At 45.3% G+C, this 24,210-nt stretch overlaps 1 protein-coding gene across 1 annotated transcript; it reads left to right on the top strand.

Annotated features, from left to right (window-relative positions):
* The first annotated feature begins 4,722 nt into the window (after window positions 1–4,722).
* Window positions 4,723–18,048, top strand: LOC120530606 (cysteine-rich motor neuron 1 protein-like). Its single transcript, XM_039755025.1, has 5 exons — window positions 4,723–4,891; window positions 6,410–6,619; window positions 11,127–11,318; window positions 13,610–13,819; window positions 17,782–18,048. The coding sequence occupies exons 1-5, from the start codon at window positions 4,798–4,800 to the stop codon at window positions 17,892–17,894; spliced, it is 819 nt and encodes a 272-aa protein (XP_039610959.1). The 5' UTR covers window positions 4,723–4,797; the 3' UTR covers window positions 17,895–18,048.
* Window positions 18,049–24,210: the final 6,162 nt, after the last annotated feature.

Genomic DNA, 24,210 nt, shown 5'->3' with positions numbered 1-24,210 from the left:
AAGTCTGAGATCTTTTTTTACAAGTTGAGAATGCAATTAACAGGAACAAGTGACCTTATGTTTTTTCTTGTTTTTAAGATCTGTAAGAGACAGGGGGATGTATGAAAGACGCTATATAATAACCAGGAAAAGCACTACAGTATATAATACATATGGATAGATACACCACTTTGTCCCGGGGAGAAATTGGGCATCTTTACAGAAGCTCAGTAAATAGGTATGTCCTTAAAGGAAGGATTATTGAACCTCCCGGGTCGTATTAATTTGAGTCTTAGGTCTGATTGTGGTTTTTCTGTTGTTGTGTCCTCCGTCGCGCCATCGCGTGTTGATAAAACGCTGTGTAAAGTTAAGACTCGTATAACGGCACACAAACTGGATACTCGCAAACGTGATACGTAACACTCAATGTCCCGTCATTGTATAAACGTTAACTTTGTGTGATTTGAAATAACTCTTCTTGCCAAATTTCCCTCTGGGCGCAAATAAAGTTCGCTTAATCTAGGGTGGCACGGTGGCGCAGTGGTAGCGCTGTCGTCTCGCAGAGTTTGTGTTCCCAGGTCCTCCCTGCGTGGACTTTGTATGTTCTCTCCGTGGCTGTATGGGCGCTCCGGTTTCCTTCCACAGTCATGCTAGTTTGATGAAGTGGTCATCCTAAATGGTGTGTTTTCGTCCTGCGATGGACTGCCGTCCCGCCCAGGGTTTGTTCCTGCCTTTGCGCCTAATGCTGGCCGAGATCGGCTCCGACAGACCTCCGCGACCCTGTTCAGGATTAAGCGGGTCAGAAAATGACTGATGACGGTCTGTCTTAGACGTCGTAGCCCCTCATCATCATCGTCAGAAATGAGTTTACTGTGAGGCTTACTGAACTTCACATGGAACCGACTGGAATCGGACCTGCTGCGCGTTAAGTCAGGGCAAGTCAGCTCAGAGGCACGTTGGGGAAAACAGAAAAAGAGACCAGGGCGCCACACCGCAGGCGATCCTAGCACAGAGAAACGATCAAATAAGTCCAATAAATTGTCGAACGGTTGCACGGCAAATTGGTTAAAAGCGTATCAATAGACTCTGCTGAAACAGTTGGTGGTGATGGTGCGGAAGATGAAAACATCGACATCAACGATATCCCGTAGAATATCTACAAACGTTAACACCGTCCCTTCTTCCACCGGCCGAATTACTGTACAAAAAAGGATATCGTAGTGCTATTACGTTACTTATGTCTGAGTGATGGGCTATGCAATAGGACAAGAATAGTTGTATTCAAAAGTGGACGAACAATTCTGACATGTAAAACTTTAACAGGCGACAAGAAAGGTAATGTAGTACATCTTAACATCAGACACCAAAGGAGATCTTGATATGCCATTCGCATTGAAACGTTTACCGTTTCCCGTTAGAATCGCGTTTGCTATGATAATTAACAAATCACAGGGTCAGACATTCAAAAAAAGTCGGTTTATTTATTAGAGAGAAAGAAACGAAATTCTCTCACGGGTAGTTAGTTATACCTTGCGTTGTCACGATGTAAGTCCAAACACGGAATCAAAATTCAATGTGATAGACCGGCGGGTCTCAATGGGACGCGAAGTGACAAAAAAGGGGGCGCGAAGATGTGAAAAAAAGAAAACAAGAATCGAAAATATGAAAAAATACATCAATTGAAACCAATTAACTTAAACTCCATTCTGATACTAGAAAATTAAACATAGAGTCAGATAAATGTCGATAAAAGTTAACACTGAAAAAAATAAGGTGATGATTCACACTTAATATTTTCAATCTGAACCAATATAATTCTTTTTAGCTTATTGATCCCACAATTTTTAAGTTGAGGCAAATCATTTCGAGTGATTGGGTGCACTTTGTTTTATACTGAAGTAAATGTATTTTTTAAGTTGTTCTTCTTTATTGGCAGTTGGAGAGCCATCATGCTGGAAGACCTGAAGAATATACAAATGGCCCCTCAAACACAGCACACGAACAACCTAAAATATTAAGTTAACTGAAATAGGATTTTTACGATTATTCCCTTCACCATAACTTACTTTGGTATAAACAATTTTTTTTTTTTTACTTTGATTGAGATCTGAAACCAGATATTTCAATCTACAACACCAAATGACTCATCTTAAGTTGATTGAAAGAGAAAATTCACATTGAATGAACAACATCACTGTTATACCTTTTTCATAAAATGTGCATCTATGACATATCATAAATTCGGCAAAGATCGAAACTTTCCGTGAAAGCGCGAGAAATAAGAAGAGGTGGGCAGTGTTGCCATATGTGGCGTAATTTCGCTATTCGTAGGTAAATTTTAAACTTGTAGCGGTGTATCGGCAGTAAAAAATATTGGAATAAATTTTATTAGGATTTCAAAAAAAACGTTAGGGGCGCAATTAAAACTGTTATAAAAACTCGGGTCGCAAATACTTAAAGGTTGAGAAACGCTGTGATGGACGGAAAGTTAATTCCAAATACCGTTTTTACTGAAGTTTTACAGTAAAAGTGCAAGTTTAAAAAGTATTCGCGTGTTAATTTCAAAGCCAAACAGAACGAAAAAGTATAACGCAACATGAAACATCATTTTCTTTCAATTTATTACGTTTTACTATTTTTTTTTATACTATGGTTAATTATTCGCTGTAATGTGAAATAGTTAGTTCTATTATGTATATGTAACAATTCCGATGAAAATAACAATCTGTTTAAACTGTACATCCGCTTCCCCACACGAGGTTGGCTTGCGAAGCAGAGCCCCCTAGTTTATAAAAAAATAAGAACCTCGAGGGAATTCACACGCTATCACGCACCCATCCATCAATGTGAATGTCACCAAATGCTTTTTACGCAGCACAAGGTGGTCCACGCCATGTTCTGAGCGTAGACCCCTCGGGCAAAGCACAAGTATTACGCTTTGATGAATTGAATTACAAAACACTTGGCATATTCGTTAAGCGGTGGGCTTGTTTACACGCCGTATCTCCGAGGACAACACTGAAAGGACCTGACCATTTACACCTGATAACATCGGGGGCTTGACCAAGCAGCTCAATTAAAGACCCCACAGAGCCGCGGAATGCTGCCGGACTTGTTTCACGCGGGCTGTGGACAGGTTAGCGGCCTCCCCAGTACAAAGGCGCTATACAAGTGGAGTATTGCAGCGAGAGCCCCAGAAGATCAAGTGGCTCACTGAACGAGAGCACTAGAAGTGTAGGGTGGGCAACTGAACCAAAAAACATTCATATATAGCGCCTTTACATTTGAAGGAAATTTGCACCAACTGCATATTGTCCATATTTTTGTTTTTCAATGTGTGGAAGTTAAGACCCCCAAAAGTCCCCCTTTGAGTGGAGAATATGTCTTCATTTTCTGTCGACATATGATTATAGAAACCCCAAACCCAACCGACTGAACAAAGCCATTCATATACTTTGATTTCTTTTAGGGTGGTAACGTGAGATGAGCTGATTGATGATCGTACAACTTTAACATATAAAGCGACTGACACCGCTTACAGCGCCCCTTACTTTATCCAGCGTACGCGACCTATCGTTACCGTATTCTACACTTCGTCCCATAACAAGTTCCTTTTTTTAAAGCCACATTTTAATTAGCAGATGCCCCCTCCCACACCTCCCAATGCAGATCCGACATATTGCGCCCGTTTTTCTCTTTGCAGAATCGCTTGATTGCAGCTTCTTATTGTTGCACGCCCTGGCGGCTTAGTTACCCTAATTGACTTTTTAACGACATTCATTAACGCTGTGCAACTTAAAGAAAACAAACAACAAATGTAAAGCCCCTCACTCAGGGTCACACTGGCAATCTACAAGAGGAGGCTGCTGTTATATACTGTACAGCTACAGCTGATGTTATACTGTATACTGTAGTGCCTTTACGTAGAACACACCATGCCAGGGCACTATACACGTGCGGCGTTACAGCCTGAGCCCAGCTTGTGAAGTGACACTGGAACTAAACGGGAGAGGACGAAGCAAAGCAAGGTGACTTTATATAGTGCCTTTACATACTAGAGGCATTTACAACTACATAAGCTTCTACGTATTTTCACAATGTGACCCAAGGCAGGAGAAGTGAGTCCCTCGAGGTTACCCTGGATGACCACACAGGGCCGATTGAACCAAAAGACCTGCTTATTTTATATAGCGCCTTTACACAGTACACATGGCACTTTACGTGTGCAGCATTACAGCATGGAGCCCAGCAGGTGAAGTGACTCACTTGGGGTTACACTGGGAATCAGGGGAGGATTCTGCATCAAAAACCTTATGGTATTATATAGCGCCTTTAAATAATACACACTATGCAAAGGTGCTTAGTATGTGCTGCATTATAAAGTGCAGGTGAAGAGACTCATTCAGGGTCACACACAGAGTGGATGTCAATCCTTAAGTAGGGGGGCACATTGCCTGGTCGGTCAGTATCAGCCTGGCTGCAGCCGCAGAAGCCTTGAGTCCTGCCACCTGGGGACTTTGTGAATCGCAGTGACCAGACTGAATGGCCTAGGCAGCTGGGTGAGCCAAACTGGCATAGAACTGGCAAAGGAGCTCCGAAGCAGAGTGTCTCCGAGTCGTCCCTGTTTACAGCAGCCGAGAGTGTCGGTTGCCGCCTTCTGTGCGCTGATTAGATGTCTCAGCCTGATTGGGGTGGGTGGGGTGCTGTTGTCGGGGGGCCGTCTTGTGAGGTCCTTGTAAAAGCCACAGCTCCTCGACGTGAGCTCACAGTGCTTGCTTGTTCTTTTCTTTGTGTCTTCCACACAAGTGCTCCTTAGACATGGAGAGCTGTGTGCCACGCTGGACTTGCCTGCTGCTCGCTACTCTTCCTCTTTTTCTTGCGCCACTAGGGATGTGCCTGGATGTTGTAGGTGGTAAGTAACATTTTTCTTCAATTCCGCTGCCCGATGTGTGTGTCCTACTCTGTGCCTGCTTGTTTGTGCCATCTGTAAGTGACCTCAAATGTAATAAATGACATGAACCCTTAGGGGTTGGTGGTTGCAGATCTCAGTATATTAAATTGTGAAGTCTACCCTCGTATGTCAGGTCTGGTGGTGGAGAGGAGCCTCGGTGGCCCCCTGTCTCATTTCAGGGTGCTTTATGGGAAGGGATCTCAATTTCTTTCCCCTAAAAGGGCACAAATTGGCACCTTCGTCCACCTACAAGGCACTATATTGGACTGAATTACAAGGAAGACCCCCATCTAAGTGTGCTTACTTGGTCTGAACATCCACGGGGACAACATCTCAGCTGAAGCCTCTCTGTGTGTACTAAGTGGACACAAACCTTTATCCTTTGTAAGGCTCCATAGCTTTGATTTTGTTTTCTTTATGTGGTCCCAAAGTTCAATCTGTGACCTCATTACAGGGTGACATTAAATGACAATAATCTTCATTTTGATTATTGTAACAAGGGTGACGTAAGGGAAAGCAACTCTGCTCTTGTTTTACCACACATGTTCTGGTGGTCCAAACGTGACCATCCAGCTTACTCCAAGCGTATGAGTGATGGGACAATGTCTGCTCCCTACAGGGACACCATATAGGACTGAAATTGAATTTCTTCAAATTCTTTACAAAGATACAATATGGGACAAGATCTCAGATTTTACCCCCTTATACAGACATTCAATGCCTCACCACCCCATACAAGGGTGCCATATGGGTGAGGGTCTGAAAAGAGCATTAGATGGGACCCAGTTGCAATGTGCACCCCATAGTAGGGTGCTATACGGGACATACCATCAACTACACCCTTACCTGCACATTATATGGGACACAATTTCAGTTTCTCCAACATGCGGGAGACGTTACATATGACATGTTCTTGATTTCTACCCCATTATATGCACCCTATATGGGCTCCTATCTCAGTTTATACTCCTTAGAATGGCGCTATATGGGTCAGGATTTCAATTTGTACCCCTTAAGAGCACAGCATAGGGGACCCCAGCTCAATCCATACCTGAGCAGACACAAAATGGCTCCCATGTACCATCATGTCCTGCAATTTCTCAACTTGACACCCGTATCTTAATCCCAGCTGGCACTTTTAATGAAGGGATCATCTCTTTGGACTCTGTGATTTTTTTTAAAGCAGGCTGTAGGGATGTCTTCTTCTCGTGGTGGGCTTTCTGCACTTCCAGCTCACTGCACTCATCCCTCTTGTTACGTTCGTCCCTCCTTGCTTGGCCAGATTCTAGATGGATCCCTGAATTTCTCATTACCAGGAAGATATTCACTTGGATGGCAGCCTCTACTGGACTTCCCCTCTCTGGTGCTTTGCTGTGTAGAGTTTAATGCTGAGGAGCGCCCCCTGGTGTTCTTTTGAGCTGCATGTTTCAAATTGGCCCCACCCCCTCATATTTACTGTTTGTTTTTTTTGCTTTGCAGCTAAAGAAGCCCATTGTACTCAGAATGGTCAGGTGTACGCTGACAGGGATGTCTGGAAACCTGAGTTCTGCCTGATCTGCGTGTGCGATGCTGGGAACATCCTGTGTGATGACGTCGTGTGTGAGGAGGTCCTGGACTGTGAGCAGCAGGACTTGGTACAGGGATTGTGCTGCCCAGTCTGCCGGAACGCAAGTGATGGAGACGGAGTGGGTAAGTGTGTGTGTGTGGGAGGGGCTCAGTGCTGGGGAGGCGGGCCTTAGAGCTGTTCAGTACTGACTTAGCCAGTAGAGGGAGCCCTTTAGTGAGGTCACTTTAAGGGGGCACTCGGTTGTTTTATGCCCTTCAGTACTTGGTGGTCCCGCACTGGCTCAGCTGTTGTTGCTCATCAACGCTTCTACCTCACAATAACAGCAGTTGACCAGGGCAGATTGAACAGAGCAGAAATTTCACATGCTGACTTGTGGCAAAGGTGGCATCCTATTGTCTGTGTCACTGATCTCTTCAGTATGACCCATTCTACTGCTGGGGGAGACTGTGTGGCTCCTGTATGTGCTTCACTCTGGGCGTCTTTTTTGTTTCTTGATTTTTTGTTCTAATCTGATTTTTGATTTTCTGTTATGAGACTGCATGACGATGTGCTGATTGACTGTAGTGCAAATTTAGTTTCATACTGTTTGCACCCCAGGAGACGCTGGCACCAAAACTGCATTCTTCAGTGACATGATTTAAACAGAGTAAAACCTACTGTTGGGATAATCATTTCAATTGAGCCTAATTAAAAACACAGTCAGAATGAATAAATAAAGAGCTCAAGCCTTTTGGGGGTCTCATGTAGTACGATTACTAAAATGGAGCTAGCTGCGAAATGCTTGGGATAATTCATTACACGATCTCAGGGAAGTGAGTTGCCATATAGGGAATAAACAGGCATCAGTGACAAGGGGCCGAGTTGAATTCAATAAATTAAACTACAGTAATTGTAATAACGAAAGAGTCCTGAGTAACACACCTGTGGAATGCTGCGCTGGACTCAAGAATTAAATGATTGGGGTAAATCGTGGAAGGAGTGCAGGGAACTGTGCTGCCACTAGGTGACAAAATACAAAGGATGGTAAACTGAATTATGTGAATGAATTTAATGAAAAGTCCAGGGCAACAAAACAATAAATCTGATAACTTAAATGAACCGGGCCCGTTAATTGCTGGAATAATTCATTAATCCGATCTTTGGGGATTCTGCAGTCACAAACACAGCGCCTGCGAGCACGACGGGTCCGTCTGCGTTGACCGTGCCCTGCGTTGAGGAGTCTCGGCTCACCGGGTGAGCGTCACCTCAGCTCTTTTCATTTGTGCTTCTTGCTGTCTCTCCTCAACGTGCATACCAGCTCTGACTAACACACCTTTTTACGCCCACCAAGCCACCCCCAACAATAAACTCCAAGGGACGCTGTTTGGGTAAAGAAGCGCCTGTGCCCCCCGTATCCAGCAGCTCTATGTGGTCTTTGACCATAGACATACAGTATATACAGGGTGGTCCAGATCTAATTATGCAGATCCAGATCGTCTGGATGACTTTGATTTATGCGGGGACGATTCCAGTTTGGCGTGAAGACGATTCTTCATGTCGTCAGTTCGCACGCTTCTCGATGGTCCGGGATTTTTCGGGTGATTTTCTATGTAATAAACTTAATAAGTTATAGCGTAATGAAAATTGTCATAATTAGATCTGGACCACCCTGTAGATAGACGCCGCATTCACTGCTTGCCCAGTCGGCACGATACGTCAGCGCGTCCGCCATATTGCAAGTGGAAAAGTGCCATTTAAACTAAAACAGGTAGACGTGGAAACCGGTTTTCTGATGATAAAACAATAACGTTTAAAACAGTATCGTTTACATACAGCAGATTTTGGCGAATCGTTTAAATGCAATTATTTATATCCATTTATACATTAATAATGGCAATTATTAACTAATAATAATAATAATAATAATAATAATAATAATAATAATAATATTATTAACTCCTCCCATATAAGTAACGTTTCTCGGACTGCCTTCTTTCATCTCCGACACATTTCTAGACCTCGTCCTGTTCTTACCCAACACAGTACTGAAGTATCAGTTAATGCCCGAGTCACCTCACCTATAGATTACTGTAATGCTATTCTATCTGCCATCCCACACAAACGTATCCATCGCTTACAACTTCTTCAAATTCTGCTGCCAGGATAACAACCTGCTGTTCTAAATCCACTGAACATGTCACACGTATTCTCTCTCGACTTCAATACAGAATACGACACACAATCCCGCTCGGCACATTTAAAGCTCTCCACACCTCACTGATCTCCTCCAGACTGGCACTCCTCTCCTCACTCAGATCCTCATCTGCAGCTCGACTTTCTGTCCCACACGTCAGACTCAGTGCTATGGGAGCTCGAGTGTCTCTCCTGGTGCTCCTAACTCGGGAATTCTCTTCCCTCTCATATTCGTCAGCTCGATTCAATAACACATTTTAAAACAACCCTCAAAACTTATCTTTTCAAACTGGCATACCAATTGTGAAATTTGCACTGTTACTGCCAGTTATCCATCCATTTTCCAACCCGCTGAATCCGAAAACAGGGTCACGGGGGTCTGCTGGAGCCAATCCCAGGGCACAAGGCAGGAACCAATCCTGGGCAGGGTGCCAATCCACCACAGGACACACAACAAGGGCCAATTTAGAATCGCCAGTCCACCTAACCTGCATGTCTTTGGATTGTGGGAGGAAACCCACGCAGACACGGGGAGAACATGCAAACTCCACGCAGGGAGGACCCAGGAAGCGAACCCGGGTCTCCTAACTGTGAAGCAGCAGTGCTACCACAATGCCGCCAGTTATCTTTGTTTGCTAATTATTCATGCTCTTGTTTTAATTTTAGTAATGTTGCTTAATTTTAATTTTATTGTAAGGTGACCTTGGAACTAAGATTATAAAACAGGATTTTCTAATGGCCAAATATAACCAAAACAATTGCTCAGCCTTACCTATGAAATGTAATCCCCCTGTGATCTGGTTTAGCGTGTACAGCGGTTTGTACAAGCCCGAGCAGCACATGCGTGAGGCATCTGTATCATTACTTCACTCCACAGCAGTGCCACTCGCAATATGGCGGCGACGATGACGTACGATGCTGCTGGCCATGCGGCGTCTAGTCATTCTATGTCTTTGACCGGCACTGACGTGACTCACGCCACACTCCGGCTACCTGACTTTGTTCATAAGACATGTCCGCCCTCTTGGGGGCACCAGACGACATTACACCAACAACAACATTTATTTATATAGCACATTTTCATACAAATATTGTAGCTCACAGTGCTTTACACCCTGGCTGGGGCAGAGACACCAAGACGGACAGACGGAGGTGTTATCACTTTATTTCTAATCAGAGAAGAGATGGGGTTAATTTAGTTTACAATCCACGTGACCACCAGTTCTTCTGACTGACCTCTGAATCAACATGCTCACCTCAGGTAATGTTGGTGGCTGGGCATCACCTTGGTCAAAGCCTTTGTGGGCACATCAGCCAGTATCACCACACCATAAGTGAAGCTGCAGTACCTCTGAAGAGCCACTGTGAGCGTACAAGAGCAGTTTGAGCCAACTCCCCCTTCTAAGATGAGCTGACAGCGGTGGTTACAGTCACAAGGACAGGTGCAGCTCTGGTCTTCTCCATCACACTCACTGCCTGATTTGCTTCCCACGGACAGGTGAGATACTGGTGAGTTCTCAGGACTGTCTGGTGAGGTGTGAGGTTCAAGCACATTGTTTATGGGTTGTGGTCTTTTTTTCCCAGTTGATTTTGGGGTTTGGCAGCGGTGTGTTCTGCTCCTACTCTGCTCAATGCATTGTTGGACTGGATGGTGGGCAGGATTGTGGAGTCCAGCGGCTGGTTGTTGAAAAGAGATTCACTGATCTTGACTTTGCTGACGATGTTGTGATCTTCGCGGAGTTGGCAAAGGCTCTGATGGGGGCTTTCAAGAGACTGAGCGAGGGGTTTGAGTGTCTGTCTGCAGAGAGAGTGTCGACCTCGTCATTGAGATTTTAGGTTTACTTACATTGGGACAGCATGGGGTGTCATGAGGTCGCTGGAAAGGAGTGTGTGGTGCTCCTGATATCTCTGCAAAAGGACGAAAGTCCAAGTCTTTTGAGTCCTCGTGCTTCCTATTTGCGAGACATGGATGCTATCCAGTGACCTGAGACAAAGACTGGACCCCTTTGGTACTGTGTCTCTTTGGAGGGTCCTTGGGTACTGCTGATGTGACTTTATGTTGCTCACGGAGTCCCCAATGAGGCACACGACCCGCATTGTGAGGGAGCATCAGTTACAGCACTACAGCCATGTGGCGTGATTACCCGAGGGTGATCCTCATTGTTGAGGACTTGAGCAGCTGCAGCAACGTGCTGTATTAGTGTATGCCCCCCAACTTGAACGACTGTCCATCCTCTTACATCGCCTGGTGTGGACCCTGGGAGGGCAGACTCTCTGGCGGAGTGACCAGGCAGGGAGACATGGAGTGAATTTACTGCCTCTAATACTGAACCTCACCTCTCTGGTGCTTTACTGTGCAGAGTGTGATGCTGAGGAGCACCCCCTGGTGGTCTGTTGAGGTGCAGGTCTCAAGTTGGCCCTGTCTCCTCATATTTGTTTTTGTCTTTTCCTTTGCAGGTAATGAACTCGGCTGCTCCCAGAATGGTCAGGTTTACGCTGCGCATGACATCTGGAAACCTGAGCCATGTCAGATCTGCATGTGCAGCAACGGGGCTGTCGTGTGCGAAGCGGTCCAGTGTGGGGAGGTCGGGAACTGCATGAAGCCATACCTGCCGCCTGGAGAATGCTGCACAATATGCCAGGACAAGGGTATGTGCATGGTGCTCTTGGTGATGGAGGGGGGGACCTTACAGCTGTTCAGTGCTGACCTGGCCAGTAGAGGGAGCCCTTTATTGAGATCACTCCAGGAAGATGTTGCATTGTGTGCCAAGGAGCTCTAAAGAGGTTCAAATTAAGATAAAGTGGGCAGGGGCATGAGGACAGACCACCAGCTGTAACCATCCATCTTGTAACCTGTTCAGTCCGGTGACAGATTTAAAGCATTTATGTTGCAGCACCCACTAGAGGCCAGCCTCTCCTCAGAGTCCTAGATTAGGGACTGACTGATCCTATAAGCTGTTCCTCCCAGAATCCAGTTAAGAACTGCCAAGCCAGACCAGGCTTTGACTTTTAAAAAAGTAGAGGAAGCTCAGTGGTAAATGTTGGGTATCTGCTGGAATGAACCCAAGGTTGTGTGGCGAAAAAGTATAATGCCATGGAGTGACAGGAGAATAAATCAGGCCTGGGATGTGCCCAGCTGGACTGAACTCCACTGTGGGCACACAGTGCAATGTTGACACCTGGACCTGCTATTTGGAATTTGGCAGGATTCCCCCAGGACAGTGGTTCTCATATCCTGTGTAGTCAAAAGTTTATGGACACCTGACCATCACACATCTCATGGGCATTAATGTGGAGTGAGCCCTCCTGTAACACACTCCACTCTTCCTTCTACAAGATTCTGGAGTGCGTCTGTGGGAATTTGTGCCCATTCAGCCAAAAGAGCGTTGGTGAGGTCTGGTGCTGATGTTGGACGAGGAGACCTTGGCTGGCAGTAGGTGTTTCAATTCAACCCCAAGGTTGAGTTCAGGGCCCTCTCCAGTACCTCCATGTCTTTATGGACCACAGGGGCTGGAACAGAAAAGGGTCTCCCCCAGACTGTTGTGACCATCTGCCTCATGCTGTATGCCCCTGTCTGTTGGAGAATTAACAGGACCCTTCACTGGAACCAAGAGGCCTCACCCAAACCCTGCCATGATCCATCCTCCAACAAACTCTACAGTAGGCACCTCACAGTCCAGATGGTAGAATCCTCCTGGCATCCACCAGACCCATATTTGTCCATCAGACTGCCAGACGATGAGGAGTGTGATTCATCCTTCCAGTTTCCACAGCTCCAAGGGTCCACTGGCATAGTGGGTAATGATCTCAGTCTTGGGTATGGAAATCCATTTCGTGAAGCTCCAGACGCACAGTTCTTGTCCAGATGTTGCCTTCAGAGGCAATGTGGACCTCCGTGGTTAGAGATGTCACAGACGATAGGTCGTTATTATGCACTTGGTGGTCCTGCTCTGCGAGTTTTGTTTGGTGGCTGAGCTGTTGCTGCTCCCTCTTCCTCATCAGGGGACTGACAGTTGAACAGGGCAGGTCTAGCAGGGGGGTCATTTTCTATTCATGGTGGGCTCTCCTCAACTTTGCTACACTTGCTCCAGTTCAATCCTGGACAAGCCTTTAAAGTTCACTGATGAGAACTTGACTTGGTTTGACGTTCTCACTCGTAGCTGCAGGACGTGAATTGGATTCAGAGGCCTCAGTACTGTACAGCCGTGTAGGGCAGCTGCACTAAATGAGGCCCACCCCAGACTGTGAAGATGGCGTCCCACTTGGATTGAGGTTGTCACTTGAAGCTTTGCACTTGGGCCACTTTGTTTAAGAGGACAGAGCAGGGAGGCATGGAGTGGATTGGCTGCACCCACTACTTGACATCCTCTCTCTGGTGCTTCACTGTGTAGCGTGTGATGGTGATATTTACCCTCGAGTTCTTAAAGAGGTCAGCGAGTGCAGAAATAAACCCCTGATCATATATTTAGGGTGTCACTGCACAGAAGGGAGAGTCCAAAGGACTAGAAACTGGTAAATATCATCAAATTATAGATAATGGGTGACAGAGCAGATCCAACCAACTATAGGCCAGTAAGCTTAACGTGCATCACAGAAAAATTAATGGAAGGAATTATTAAGGAGAAGATTGAGTAACACATGACAAGTGCAGGAGTTTAACTGAACAGTCAGCGTGGGCTCAGAAGAGGGAGGTCGTGTTTAACTGACAGGCTGGAATTCTATGAGGAGGCAACAAAAGGAGACGACCAGAGAGGAGGAGATGAGATTATTTATCTGGACTTTAGGAAAGCATTTGATAAGGTGCCACATGAGTGGTGGTGCTGGTGCTTTGCTGTGTAGAGTCTGATGCTGAGGAGCACCCCCTGGTGGTATGTTGAAATACCGGTTTCAAGTTGGGCCCCGTCCCCTTATATTTATTGTTTTTTTTTTTTGCTTTGCAGGTAAAGAATTCAGCTGCTCCCAGAATGGTCAGGTGTACGCCGACCAGGACGCCTGGAAACCTCGGCCCTGCCAGATCTGCGTGTGTGACCACGGGACCATCTTGTGTGAAGAGTTTAAGTGTGAGGAGATCCTGAACTGCAATCAGCCGTACCTGCCACCTGGAGAGTGCTGCCCCGTGTGCCAGGACGGTGACGATGGAGGCATTGTGGGTAAGTGTGTACAGTATGTGTGTGTTCAGTGTTTGCTTAGAGCTGATTAGTGCTGGTCATACCAGGAAGACATTGCAGGTTGACCTTTGGTGAAGGCAGGGTGTCCTAAAGGGATTCAAATTATGAAAAAAAGTAGGCAGCCGAATGAGGTCGGACCACCAGCCGTAACCATCCATCTATCTTCAAGCAGCAGCGCCCACAAGAGCCATGGATTGTTGCCTGACTGATTCAATAAACCGTCCATGCCAGCCTCGGGTTCAGAACTGCCAAGCCAGGCTGGGCAAACCATCCAGCTGGCCCCAGGCTGACCAACATGGCTTTAAAAAAAAGTGTAGGATGTCCAGCGGAGAGTGTGGGGTATCCGCTAGAACAGGGGTGGGCAATGTCGGTCCTGGAGGGCCACAGAGGCTGCAGGTTTTTGTTCCAACCCAGTTTCTTAATGAGAAGCCAATTATTGCTGATGAAGCACTTAGAGCTCAAGTGACATTTTGATGATTCAATGTAGTGGTCTCGCTTGTTGAGGTTCCCCACCCTTAATTGCTTATTTCATTCTTAAACTGCTGCATTTACTATTTTTAATGGCTCCGTATTAGTAATAAGATGCAAATGACAAAGGAGCCAGCCGTTCTCCATCTGACTTGTCTCCATTTCCAACTGTGTGTGGATTCATCCTGCACTATTTGGTTTAATAAAACACTTAAGAGTAAAATGTGACAGACTGGAAATGATCCGTTTTAGGCTTCAAATCATTTAGATTTCATTGGAAAGGAAAAAATCTACAATATAAGAACATGACATTGCAGACTAAACATTCCGTGAAGTTAAATAAGGTATGAGATCGACAATCATTGGTTTCTATTAAGCATTTGGGTCGGAATGAGAACCTGCAGCCACTGCGGCCCTCCAGGACTGACGCTGCCCATCCCTGCGTTAGAATGAGCCCATAGTTGTGTGGCATAAAAGTAAAATGCCGTGAGGTGACATCTGGACTGACCTCCACTCTAGAGGACACAGTGCAATGCTATTTGGAATTGGACAAGATTCCCCCTGGACAGTGGTTCTCGTACTCTCTATGGCCAAAAGTTTGTGGACATCTGACCATCCCACCTCTATGAGCTTGATGGATATCCCATTCCGAATCCATGGACATTAATATGGAGTTGGCCCTCCTGTAACAGCCTCCCCTCTTCCTTACACAAGTTTCTGGAGTTTGCCTGTGGCATTTTGTGCCAAGTCAGCCAAAAGAGGTTTTTGTGAGGTCAGGTACTGATGTTGGATGAGGAGACCTGGCTGGCACTAGGTGTTCCAATTCATCTCCACAGTCAAGATCAGGGCTCTCTGCAGGCCTCTTCAGTACCTCCATGTCTTTACGGACCACAGGGGCACAGTCATGCTGGAACAGATAAAGGTCTTCCCCAAACTCAAGTGTCCATTTGTCTTAGATGTCTGGAACTGGAGCCAAGGGGCCTCACCCAAACCCTGCCATGATCTGTCCTTCTACAAACTTTACGGAAGTTACTTCCTTTTTCGGCTGCTCCCATTAAGGGTTGCCAGAGCAGATCAACTTGTTCCATCTCTTCCTGTCCTTGTCATCTTGCTCTGTCACACCCATCACCTGCATGTCCTCTCTCACCACATCCATAAACCTCCTCTTAGGCCTTCCTCTTCCCTGTCAGCTCTATCCTTAGCTTCCTTCTCCCAATATACCCAGCATCTCTCCTCTGCACATGTCCAAACCAACTCAATCTCGCCTCTTTGACTTTGTCTCCCAACCACCCAACTTGAGCTGACCCTCTAATGTCCTCATTTCTAATCCTGTCCGTCCTCGTCACACCCAATGCAAATCTTAGCATCTTTAACTCTGCCACCTCCAGCTCTGTCTCCTGTGCCACCATCTCCAGCCCATATAACATAGCTGGTCACACTACCGTCCTGTAGACCTTCCCTTTCACTCTTGCTGATACCCGTCTATCACAAATCACTCTCGACACTCTTCTCCACCCACTCCACCCTGCCTGCACTCTCTTCTTCTCTTCTCTTCCTCACTCCCCATTACTCTCTACTGTTGATCCCAAGTATTTAAACTCATCCACCTTTGCCAACTCTACTCTCTGCAACCTCACCATTCATTCCTCTCATTCACATAAATGTATTCTGTGTTGGTGGTCCTACTGACCTTCATTCCTGTCCTCTCATATCTCCACCTCTCCAGGGTCTCCTCAACCTGCTCCCTACTATCGCTACAGATCACAATGTCATCAGCAAACATCACAGTCCGCGGGGTCTCCTGTCTAATCTCGTCTGCCAACCTGTCCATCACCATTGCAAATAAGAAAGGGCTCAGAGCGATCCCTGATGTAATCCCACCTCTGTCGCTCCAACCACAGACCTCACCATGGTCACACTTCCCTCGTTCATATCCTGTACCACTCTTATGTACTTCTCTGCCACTTCCGACTTCCTCATTCAATACCACAGTTCCTCTCTCCTCACCCTGTCATTTGCTTTCTCCAGGTCCACAAAGACACAATGCAACTCCTTCTGGCCTTCTCTCTACTTCTCCATCGACACCCTCACTTTACGGTAGTCACTACGCAGTCCAGAACGTCGCTTTACTGCTGGCATCCACCAAACCCAAATTCATCCATCAGACTGCCAGATAGTGAAGCATGTGCTTCATCCCTCCAGTTTCCACTGCTGCAGGGGTCTACTGGTGAGTGACGTGTTTTGCACCCCTCCAGCCGACGCATGGCATCATGCATAGTAACTTTGGAAACTCATTTCATGAAGCTTCTGATGCACTTGCTGATGTTGCTTCCAGAGGCAGTGCGGACCCCGGTTGTGTGTGATGTCATAGGGGGTGGGCCGTTTTTACATATTTCAAAACTTGTGGATGACACAAATTCCATCAGCAAGGCCACCAACTTCATGGCTGAGCTGTTGTTGCTCCTCACCAGTTCCTCTTTCAATTTCTGGCATTTACTGTTGGAACGGGGTGGGTATAGCAGGGCAGAAATTTCACACACTGAGCATCCCATGACAGTGCCACCTTTGAAGTCAATGAGTTCTTTGGTGCGTCAATGGAGCCGAGTGAATGATGAAGCACCTGAACTTAATCATTTAGGGGGTCTCCACATACTGTCGTCCATATAGTGCAGGTTTTATTTCACAATCCATAGCGACATGTGACAGGTGACAGCTTCACCAAGTGGGACCCCTTATCTTATCACAGATTGTCCCCATCAGGGAATGCTGGTAACCAAACTACACTCTTGATGGGGATGATCTAAATGGGCTCAATAAGAGTCCATTGTTGGGGTAATTATTGAAATTGAGCTTACAGTCGGAATGACAAAACTACAATGGGGGCTCATGTAGTGGGCTGGGGAAACAATTATAGAAACGGAGCTAGTAGCTAAATTATTGGGTTTATTCATTAAAGGAGCCCAGAGAAATGTGCCACCATAGGGGATGGATGAGCCTCGGTGACAAAACTCGAAGGGGGACGAGTTTAATATCTGGAATTAATTCATTTAAATACTGTGAATTACGAAAGGGTCCTGAGTAACCCCACTGTGAATACTGCACTGGACCCAGGAACTAAACGAATGGGATAAATCCTGAAGAGTCACGAAGGAATTAATGGATGAGGTGATAGTGACGGGCATTACGGTTCACTTTACTGAATAGATTTTTCTTTTTTTGTCAAACTGCCCATTTAAGTTAATCGATTCTTTAGATATGTTTTGTTAGACATAACTGCTGCTGCATATGTAGAGTCAGGGAGTGGGTGTTGGGTGTCCACCTCTGATCGTATCACAGATTTAATAACGCATACGTTATTCTGTGTCTTAACGTGTCACCTACTGTATTTGTGACCAGGGATCCTCTTGTGGTAAGCAGTACCACCCTGGCACGATTGGGGGCGCTGTCACTAACAGTATTTTCTCTTTTTCCCACAGCCCGGAAAAGACGGCAGACGAGGGCAAGCAACGCTTACCGTGTTAGGCTCCGCCCTGCCCATTCTGGACGTTACAAAAGGCGGCAGAGACCTGAAGGTGGCATCCATGTGTGACCCGGATATAAGACCAAAAGGGGCCCCCGAGTGACACCAAAGAAGTGCTTATTCATCAGCGTCCTTTCTGTTGTGCCCTTGCGCACCCTTCTGTTTTCTGTTGCCAAAATGAAAATAATTTAAAATAAATTTAAAAAAAATATGATTATCAAGTTGGAACAACAATGATTCTGGCAGTCCTGATGTGTTTCCCTATCACCAAGTCACAATATTTATGTACGTATAATTAATGATGACGATTCACATGACACTGTCCTGTTTCAGTACACCAAGCATGAGAACACATTCATGATGCTGTAGCGGGGCGAATGAAAAAGCAGGGCAAAGCCAAGTGCTTGGGGTGACATCCGGGCCGAAAATCTCATTTAATTGGAACAAAAAAATGAAGAAAGACAACGAGAAATGTTCGCCTTTTAGAGAAAACGGTCTGGAACAACAAGCTACTGAGTCTGCCTTAGGTCAGCATGGAAATGTGGACCAGAAGAGGCGGAGCTTCCTTTGCTTCATGTTTTTTTCGAGCCGGCGGTGGGGACACTAGGGGGCGCTCTGTCTCCCCAAACCCAACACAGACAGATATGGGGCACAAGTTTGAATCAAGCGTTCCCACCACCACAGCCACACATACAATGCGGCACAACTCTTTTTTACTTCTACCTTTCTCTATTGGTCACAACCTCCTCCTCCTCCTCCACTCCTCCCAGCAAGTTTTGCCCACCTTCCACCTGCTCCTGGCTCCTTTCTGTGGGGCAGTTAGCTCCATTTATATTGGCCTGTAAGCACTCCTGTGTGAGCTGGAAACCCCATGTTATATGGTTCTTCAGTCCTTGCAAGCGCCCCCTGGCAGCACCCATGGTACCCAAAAGGGCTGAGATAAAAAAAACTCCAAAACTCATTATGCCCTGTGGGAATCCGGGGCACCACTGTAACCCAGGGGAGCTGGCATCTAGCATTCTGGGGAAGGCAATGACCCAAAAAGGCTGCCCTTACCTGTCATTCTTTCACTTGGGTGTCCTGGCCAGGTTCAGCTGCCGGCCTTCTCTTACAACTGTTAGTGACAGTGACCCCTCTCATCTTGAGGTGGTGTACCTGGAAAGTGACCCTCTGGTGCACATGTGTGACAATGCACAATTAAAATAAGGTGTTATACTACAGAAGATAATCATGTGACTCGTCCTCGGGTAACGATTCAGTGTGAACTCGGAAGAATCAGTCAATGAGCCTGTAAAGAAGTGTGTGCTAAAGTTTAATTAACGGAATTAATTAAAGGTCCAAGGTAGCAAAACAATGAGGATGATTACTTAAATGGGCCAGGCCTGTAAACTACTGGCAAAATGTATTAAAAGGATCCTGGGGAATTACAGTAACGTAAGTGTAACTTAATTAATTTATTTTATTTAATTGATTTTTATATTTACTATGATTAATTAAAGGGCTCTGTAACTATGATCACTTGTCAGGGCCTAAGAACTAAATGATTGGAATAATGAATTAAACAAGTCCAGGGACTTGTGCTGCCGCAGGAAATAATGGGATTAGATAACAAAAGACAATTAAATAAAGTGAATTCATTAAGTGATCTGATTTAATTACACTCACCAACTCCTTAGCGCATTCACAATGAACTGACGGGAACTGCAGAAGAGCTTCAGAATTAAGAGGGGTCAGGGTGGGCAGTCCCTGCTAGTGATTAACAGGTGGACCACCCACAAAACATATGGAACATAACACAGTCATGCATCTTATAAACACAGACATAACCATAAAATTTAGAACGATTCACTCAATTGACACAAAACCAGGAACCCTGGCTGAGACGCGACGCTTTCCTCTTTTCTCAGAAACCGTCTAGGAACAAACAAACCTGAAAATGGAAATTCCTTGGGTAGAAAAATGCAGACGTTCTGCCAAAGCACTTTAGAATTCGCCCACCCCAAAACATGAAAGAAACTACCAGATCATCAAACCCGGACTAGAAGAAGCAATAAGAAAGGACATGGAGAACTGGGGGACAAATGACGAGGAAGACACAGCGGAGGGTTGAATGTTTAACAATAAGAGAGAGGGAGGCTGAGGGAGGCTGACGGCTTATTTTTTTGCACAATAGCTGGTGTGGCAGTGCCCGCTGGCGCCCCATGTGAGTCACCGATTACAATGTCTGCAGTGAATTGCAAAGAGAAGTGTGGTGACCCTGAGTTGACAGCAGGTAAACAGACCCCCATATAACAAAAGGACCACCAGAATAAGGAATTACTTGAACCTGGGCAAAACAATGGTGGCAAGTAACGGATTATGAGGGCTGGGATGATTAAACCACCATCATGACTGACAATGGGTGACCGACTGCAAAGTGTGATTCTTAAATTGTGGGCTGGGACCCATTTTGGGTGGCGTGTTGTTTGAATTTGGGTCACGCAGATTCACAATTGAACTCGGCTCCGTATGACTTGTGGGGTATCTTGCGATGGGTCACTGCGGGCAGTTTAAGCAAACAGCGCGGCTGCTCTATGACCTGTGGTGGCGATTCTCTTGTGATGTGAGATTTTGCATATAACTTGATATCAATATTTAGTATATCTTTATTTGTAACTTGGGTAAAGTAATGTAATATTAGTGTTACATTACTGATAATTAACAGCAATGGTTTGATGGTTTAAGAATCCCCCACCTACCAGGACTGATGTGCCTTAAACCAGGTTGGCTAATGTTTCTCTACTAAAGTCTTTCAACCCCCATAGGAAAGCCAGGCTGCCTGACTGCCAAGCTTTACCTTAACATATGGTCTTGGGGGGTGGCAGGTGTTAAGATGTTCTGTCCCCCCATTGGCCTGAAGTATGGCTGTTTGGAATTGGCTTGTATCAGAAGCCTTTAAGTACCACAAGGCGCTATTGGCTGTAGGGGTTGGACTGAACATCAATAAATTTGCTCACTCCCTCACACTCTCTCTATTACTAACATATGATGAAGGAGCATCTCTCTCTCTTACTGAACTGAAAGAACAACACAATGGAGAGCACAACTCGGCAGCCATATTGAGACAGGCATGCGGCCTGTTCTGAAGAAAGCTGACCACAAATGATGCCTTAACTAGAAACATTAAGTAACTAACAAGTCTGTGTGCTGCTTGAAACTACACATCACCATTTAATCAGGTTGTATGGTTGCCAATATTCAAATGTACTTCGCGTATTGTTATTATTTATGAATATTACTAATAATACATTGTTTAAATTGTAAGTTAACTCTTGCTTGTCTTTTACTACACCTAATTGCCTGAGGTTATAGATGTAGAAGAGAAGGTGGGGAGACGTTATAAAGTACAATACCTTATAGACAGTGCTAAGTCTGGGAGAACTGAGGCATTCTGACAAAGGCATACTTATTAATAATAGAAAAGGGGAAAGTGGAGCAAAGTACAGGGTGAGGCAGAAAGGACGGACTTTTTTTACAAAATCACAAAATTGTCAATTTTTTCTTACAAAGAAATTTATTGAAAGATTTGAGTTCATATTGAAATAGCATTTGACAAAATCAAGTATGGAAAACAACATCTCCCATGAGGTGTCCGTTATCACTGATACATTTCTGAAGGTGTTCATGGACGTTGGCCTCCACTCTTTTCAACATCGCTCTGTTGTACGCTTTCCACATTTTCAGGGGTACGTGCCGCTCGTGTAGCCCCCGGCTGTCTTTTGTTCATTAGTGTACCTCGTGTATGAAGTGCTTTAACCTAACGTAGGATAGTTTTACGAGTGGGAACAGCTTTATTTCTGTGGATATTGAAATGGCAACAAAACTCACGCTGAACTGCGGTAATAGGTTGGTTTGTTCTTGACAAAAAAGTCGTAAAGAAAAACGCGGTGTTCTATCGTCCACGGCTCCATGGCTTCAACTAAAAAGAAAATAAAAAAATGCTAAGACTTCGCGAACCTAACGCCACCTACCGCACATCTGTCACTCCACCTAGTGGTGAGTTCTAAACATTTCAAAGACGTCCGTCCTTTCTGCCTCAGTCGCCCGGGATGCCTGTCGGAAGTGAGACCACCTTGTGGAAGTGGTCTACTAAACACGTTGAATTCTGTCATAAATCCAGCCTCCTAAATTCAAATTCTGGGCACCTGCCACCTTTCCCTAAAACATCCTGTCACACCTTACCTTATGAACTCCTTCTGTGTGGCAGTGCCACCTGTCTTCTGCACCCCCCAATCTTCTGAGACCTCAGTCACGGGTTTATCCAAGTTCCATGTACTCTTTGTTTATTTTTGACCATGAGTTGGCATGAGGACCCTTCCTGCCATGGTTCCTTTGTGATTACCCCTGGCACTTTTCTTTTTTTTTTTTTACATGATGCATACTGAGATTGTCTGCCAGGATTCTTCTGTTAGTCTTCTATAGCTAACTTTCTGTCTATCAATTCTGCCGTCAGTGTTTCTCTTATTGCACCTCCCTGCTCTTCCTTTCTTTTCCATCTGGCAGAGGGGAACCAAAGTGGGCTTTGCCCGTTCTGCTAGGCTTTAGTAGCACACTGTGCAGGTTAAGGTGGCATATGTAACTTGGATGCAGCTGCCCCCTTACATTCCAGACTAAGTGTGAATGAACTCCAGCTTGTGACGGGATCTGCCGGCACTTCATCAGAAAACAGAGGAGTACCTGGGAGTTGAGCTGACATCTTTGCAGAGGCCCCTCTGCAGACTTCTTGAACCAGAAGGAGTGAAATGGACTCAAGCAATGACAAAGACCAATAACTCAAGGAATGGCAACAGGGATGGACAGATGAACTCGCCAATGGGAAGGCACTGACTTTGTAACTGAAAGTGACTTTAATCCAATCACGAGAGGCTTCACCTTCATTTGTAAACACGGTGCACTCAGATACTCTCTCTGGAGCTTCTCTCTGCCCCCGGGGAGGTCTGTCAACAGTTGTCAAAATGGCCTTTGTCTGAAACCAGAAAGCTAATGAGCCACCCCCTCTTTGGGCAGCTGAAACTGACAATTCTCTGCTCTTTGTGGACCAGAAAGTTCAGATCCAGTCTGCCAAGCCAAAGTGATGGCTCTATGGCTAAAGAATCTGGCCTGGTAAGTCAAAGGTTGCTGGTTCGAATCCTGGCAGTGACAGAAGGAATGCTACTCTGTTGGGCCCTTGAGCAAGGCCCTTAACCTTAACCTGCCCCTAAAACTTGGAGAAAGTTGCGGTATGTGAAAAAGGGAATTTCCCCTCTGGGATTAATACAACATGCCAGTTGTTATGTTTCAGCCAATGGCGGAAACCTCTGGCTGAAGTTCAAATTCATGTCTTAGGTCCATTTTCTTCATTTTTCATTCTTTTATTTATGTTTGTGTTACTTTTGTTGACAATTTTGCATCATTCTGTGTTTTGGATTGCGTTTGTGCGCATAAGATGCCTGGGTTATGTTTTATGGACGGTCCCAGGAAGAAGTGGTGCCACCCGCCAATCACCAACCTATCAATCCAGTGGGTCTCCCACAGCTCCTGGTGGTCCGTTTTTGAATGTGTTTGGGAGTGTTTGGTGAGTTCTTGTGTTTGCTGTGCTTTGTGATTGTTCTGAATTCCTGACCTTTATTTGTGCAGTTTTCTGACCATTCTCTGGATTTGTGATTTGGAACTTTGTTAGCATTGGATTGCCTTGTGCTTCGGGTAATTCCATTTGGCCATTGTGCTTTATGGAGCTTCACTGTGTGACAGAGCATTTCTTGTTAAGAATAAAACCTTTTGATTTTTATGACATTTCTGTGTTTACTCATTTATCTAGCCAGGGTTTAGTGATAGATTCCCCTCTAGTGGGCGATATTGGAAATGCATTGCAAGTTTTTGGGATTTAATAATAATAATAATAATAATAATAATGATACAGTTGGGAGACAAAGTCAGAGAGGTGAGATTGCATTGGTTTGGACCTGTGCAGAGGAGAGATGCTGAGTAAATTGGGAGAAGGATGACAAGGATAGAGCTGCCAGGGAAGAGGAGAAGAGGAAGGCCTAAGAGAAGGTTTATGGATGTGGGGTGAGAGGACATGCAGATGATGGGGGTGACAGAACAAGATGACAAGGACAGGAACAGATGGAAAAAGATGATCCTCTGTGGCAACCCCTAAAGGGAGCATCCAAAAGAGTAATAATACTGCTACTACTACTACTAATAATAATACTACTACTACTAATGATAATAATACTACTACTACTACTACTAATAATAATAATACTACTACTACTACTACTACTAATAATAATACTACTAATACTACTACTACTACTACTACTAATAATAATAATAAATACCAATAATAATACTAATACTACCA

The sequence above is a fragment of the Polypterus senegalus genome, chromosome 6 (assembly GCF_016835505.1).
Source record: "Polypterus senegalus isolate Bchr_013 chromosome 6, ASM1683550v1, whole genome shotgun sequence".
Lineage (NCBI taxonomy): Eukaryota > Metazoa > Chordata > Cladistia > Polypteriformes > Polypteridae > Polypterus > Polypterus senegalus.
The sequence above is the reverse complement of the archived record's forward strand: the minus strand, read 5'-3'. Positions and strand labels throughout refer to the sequence as shown.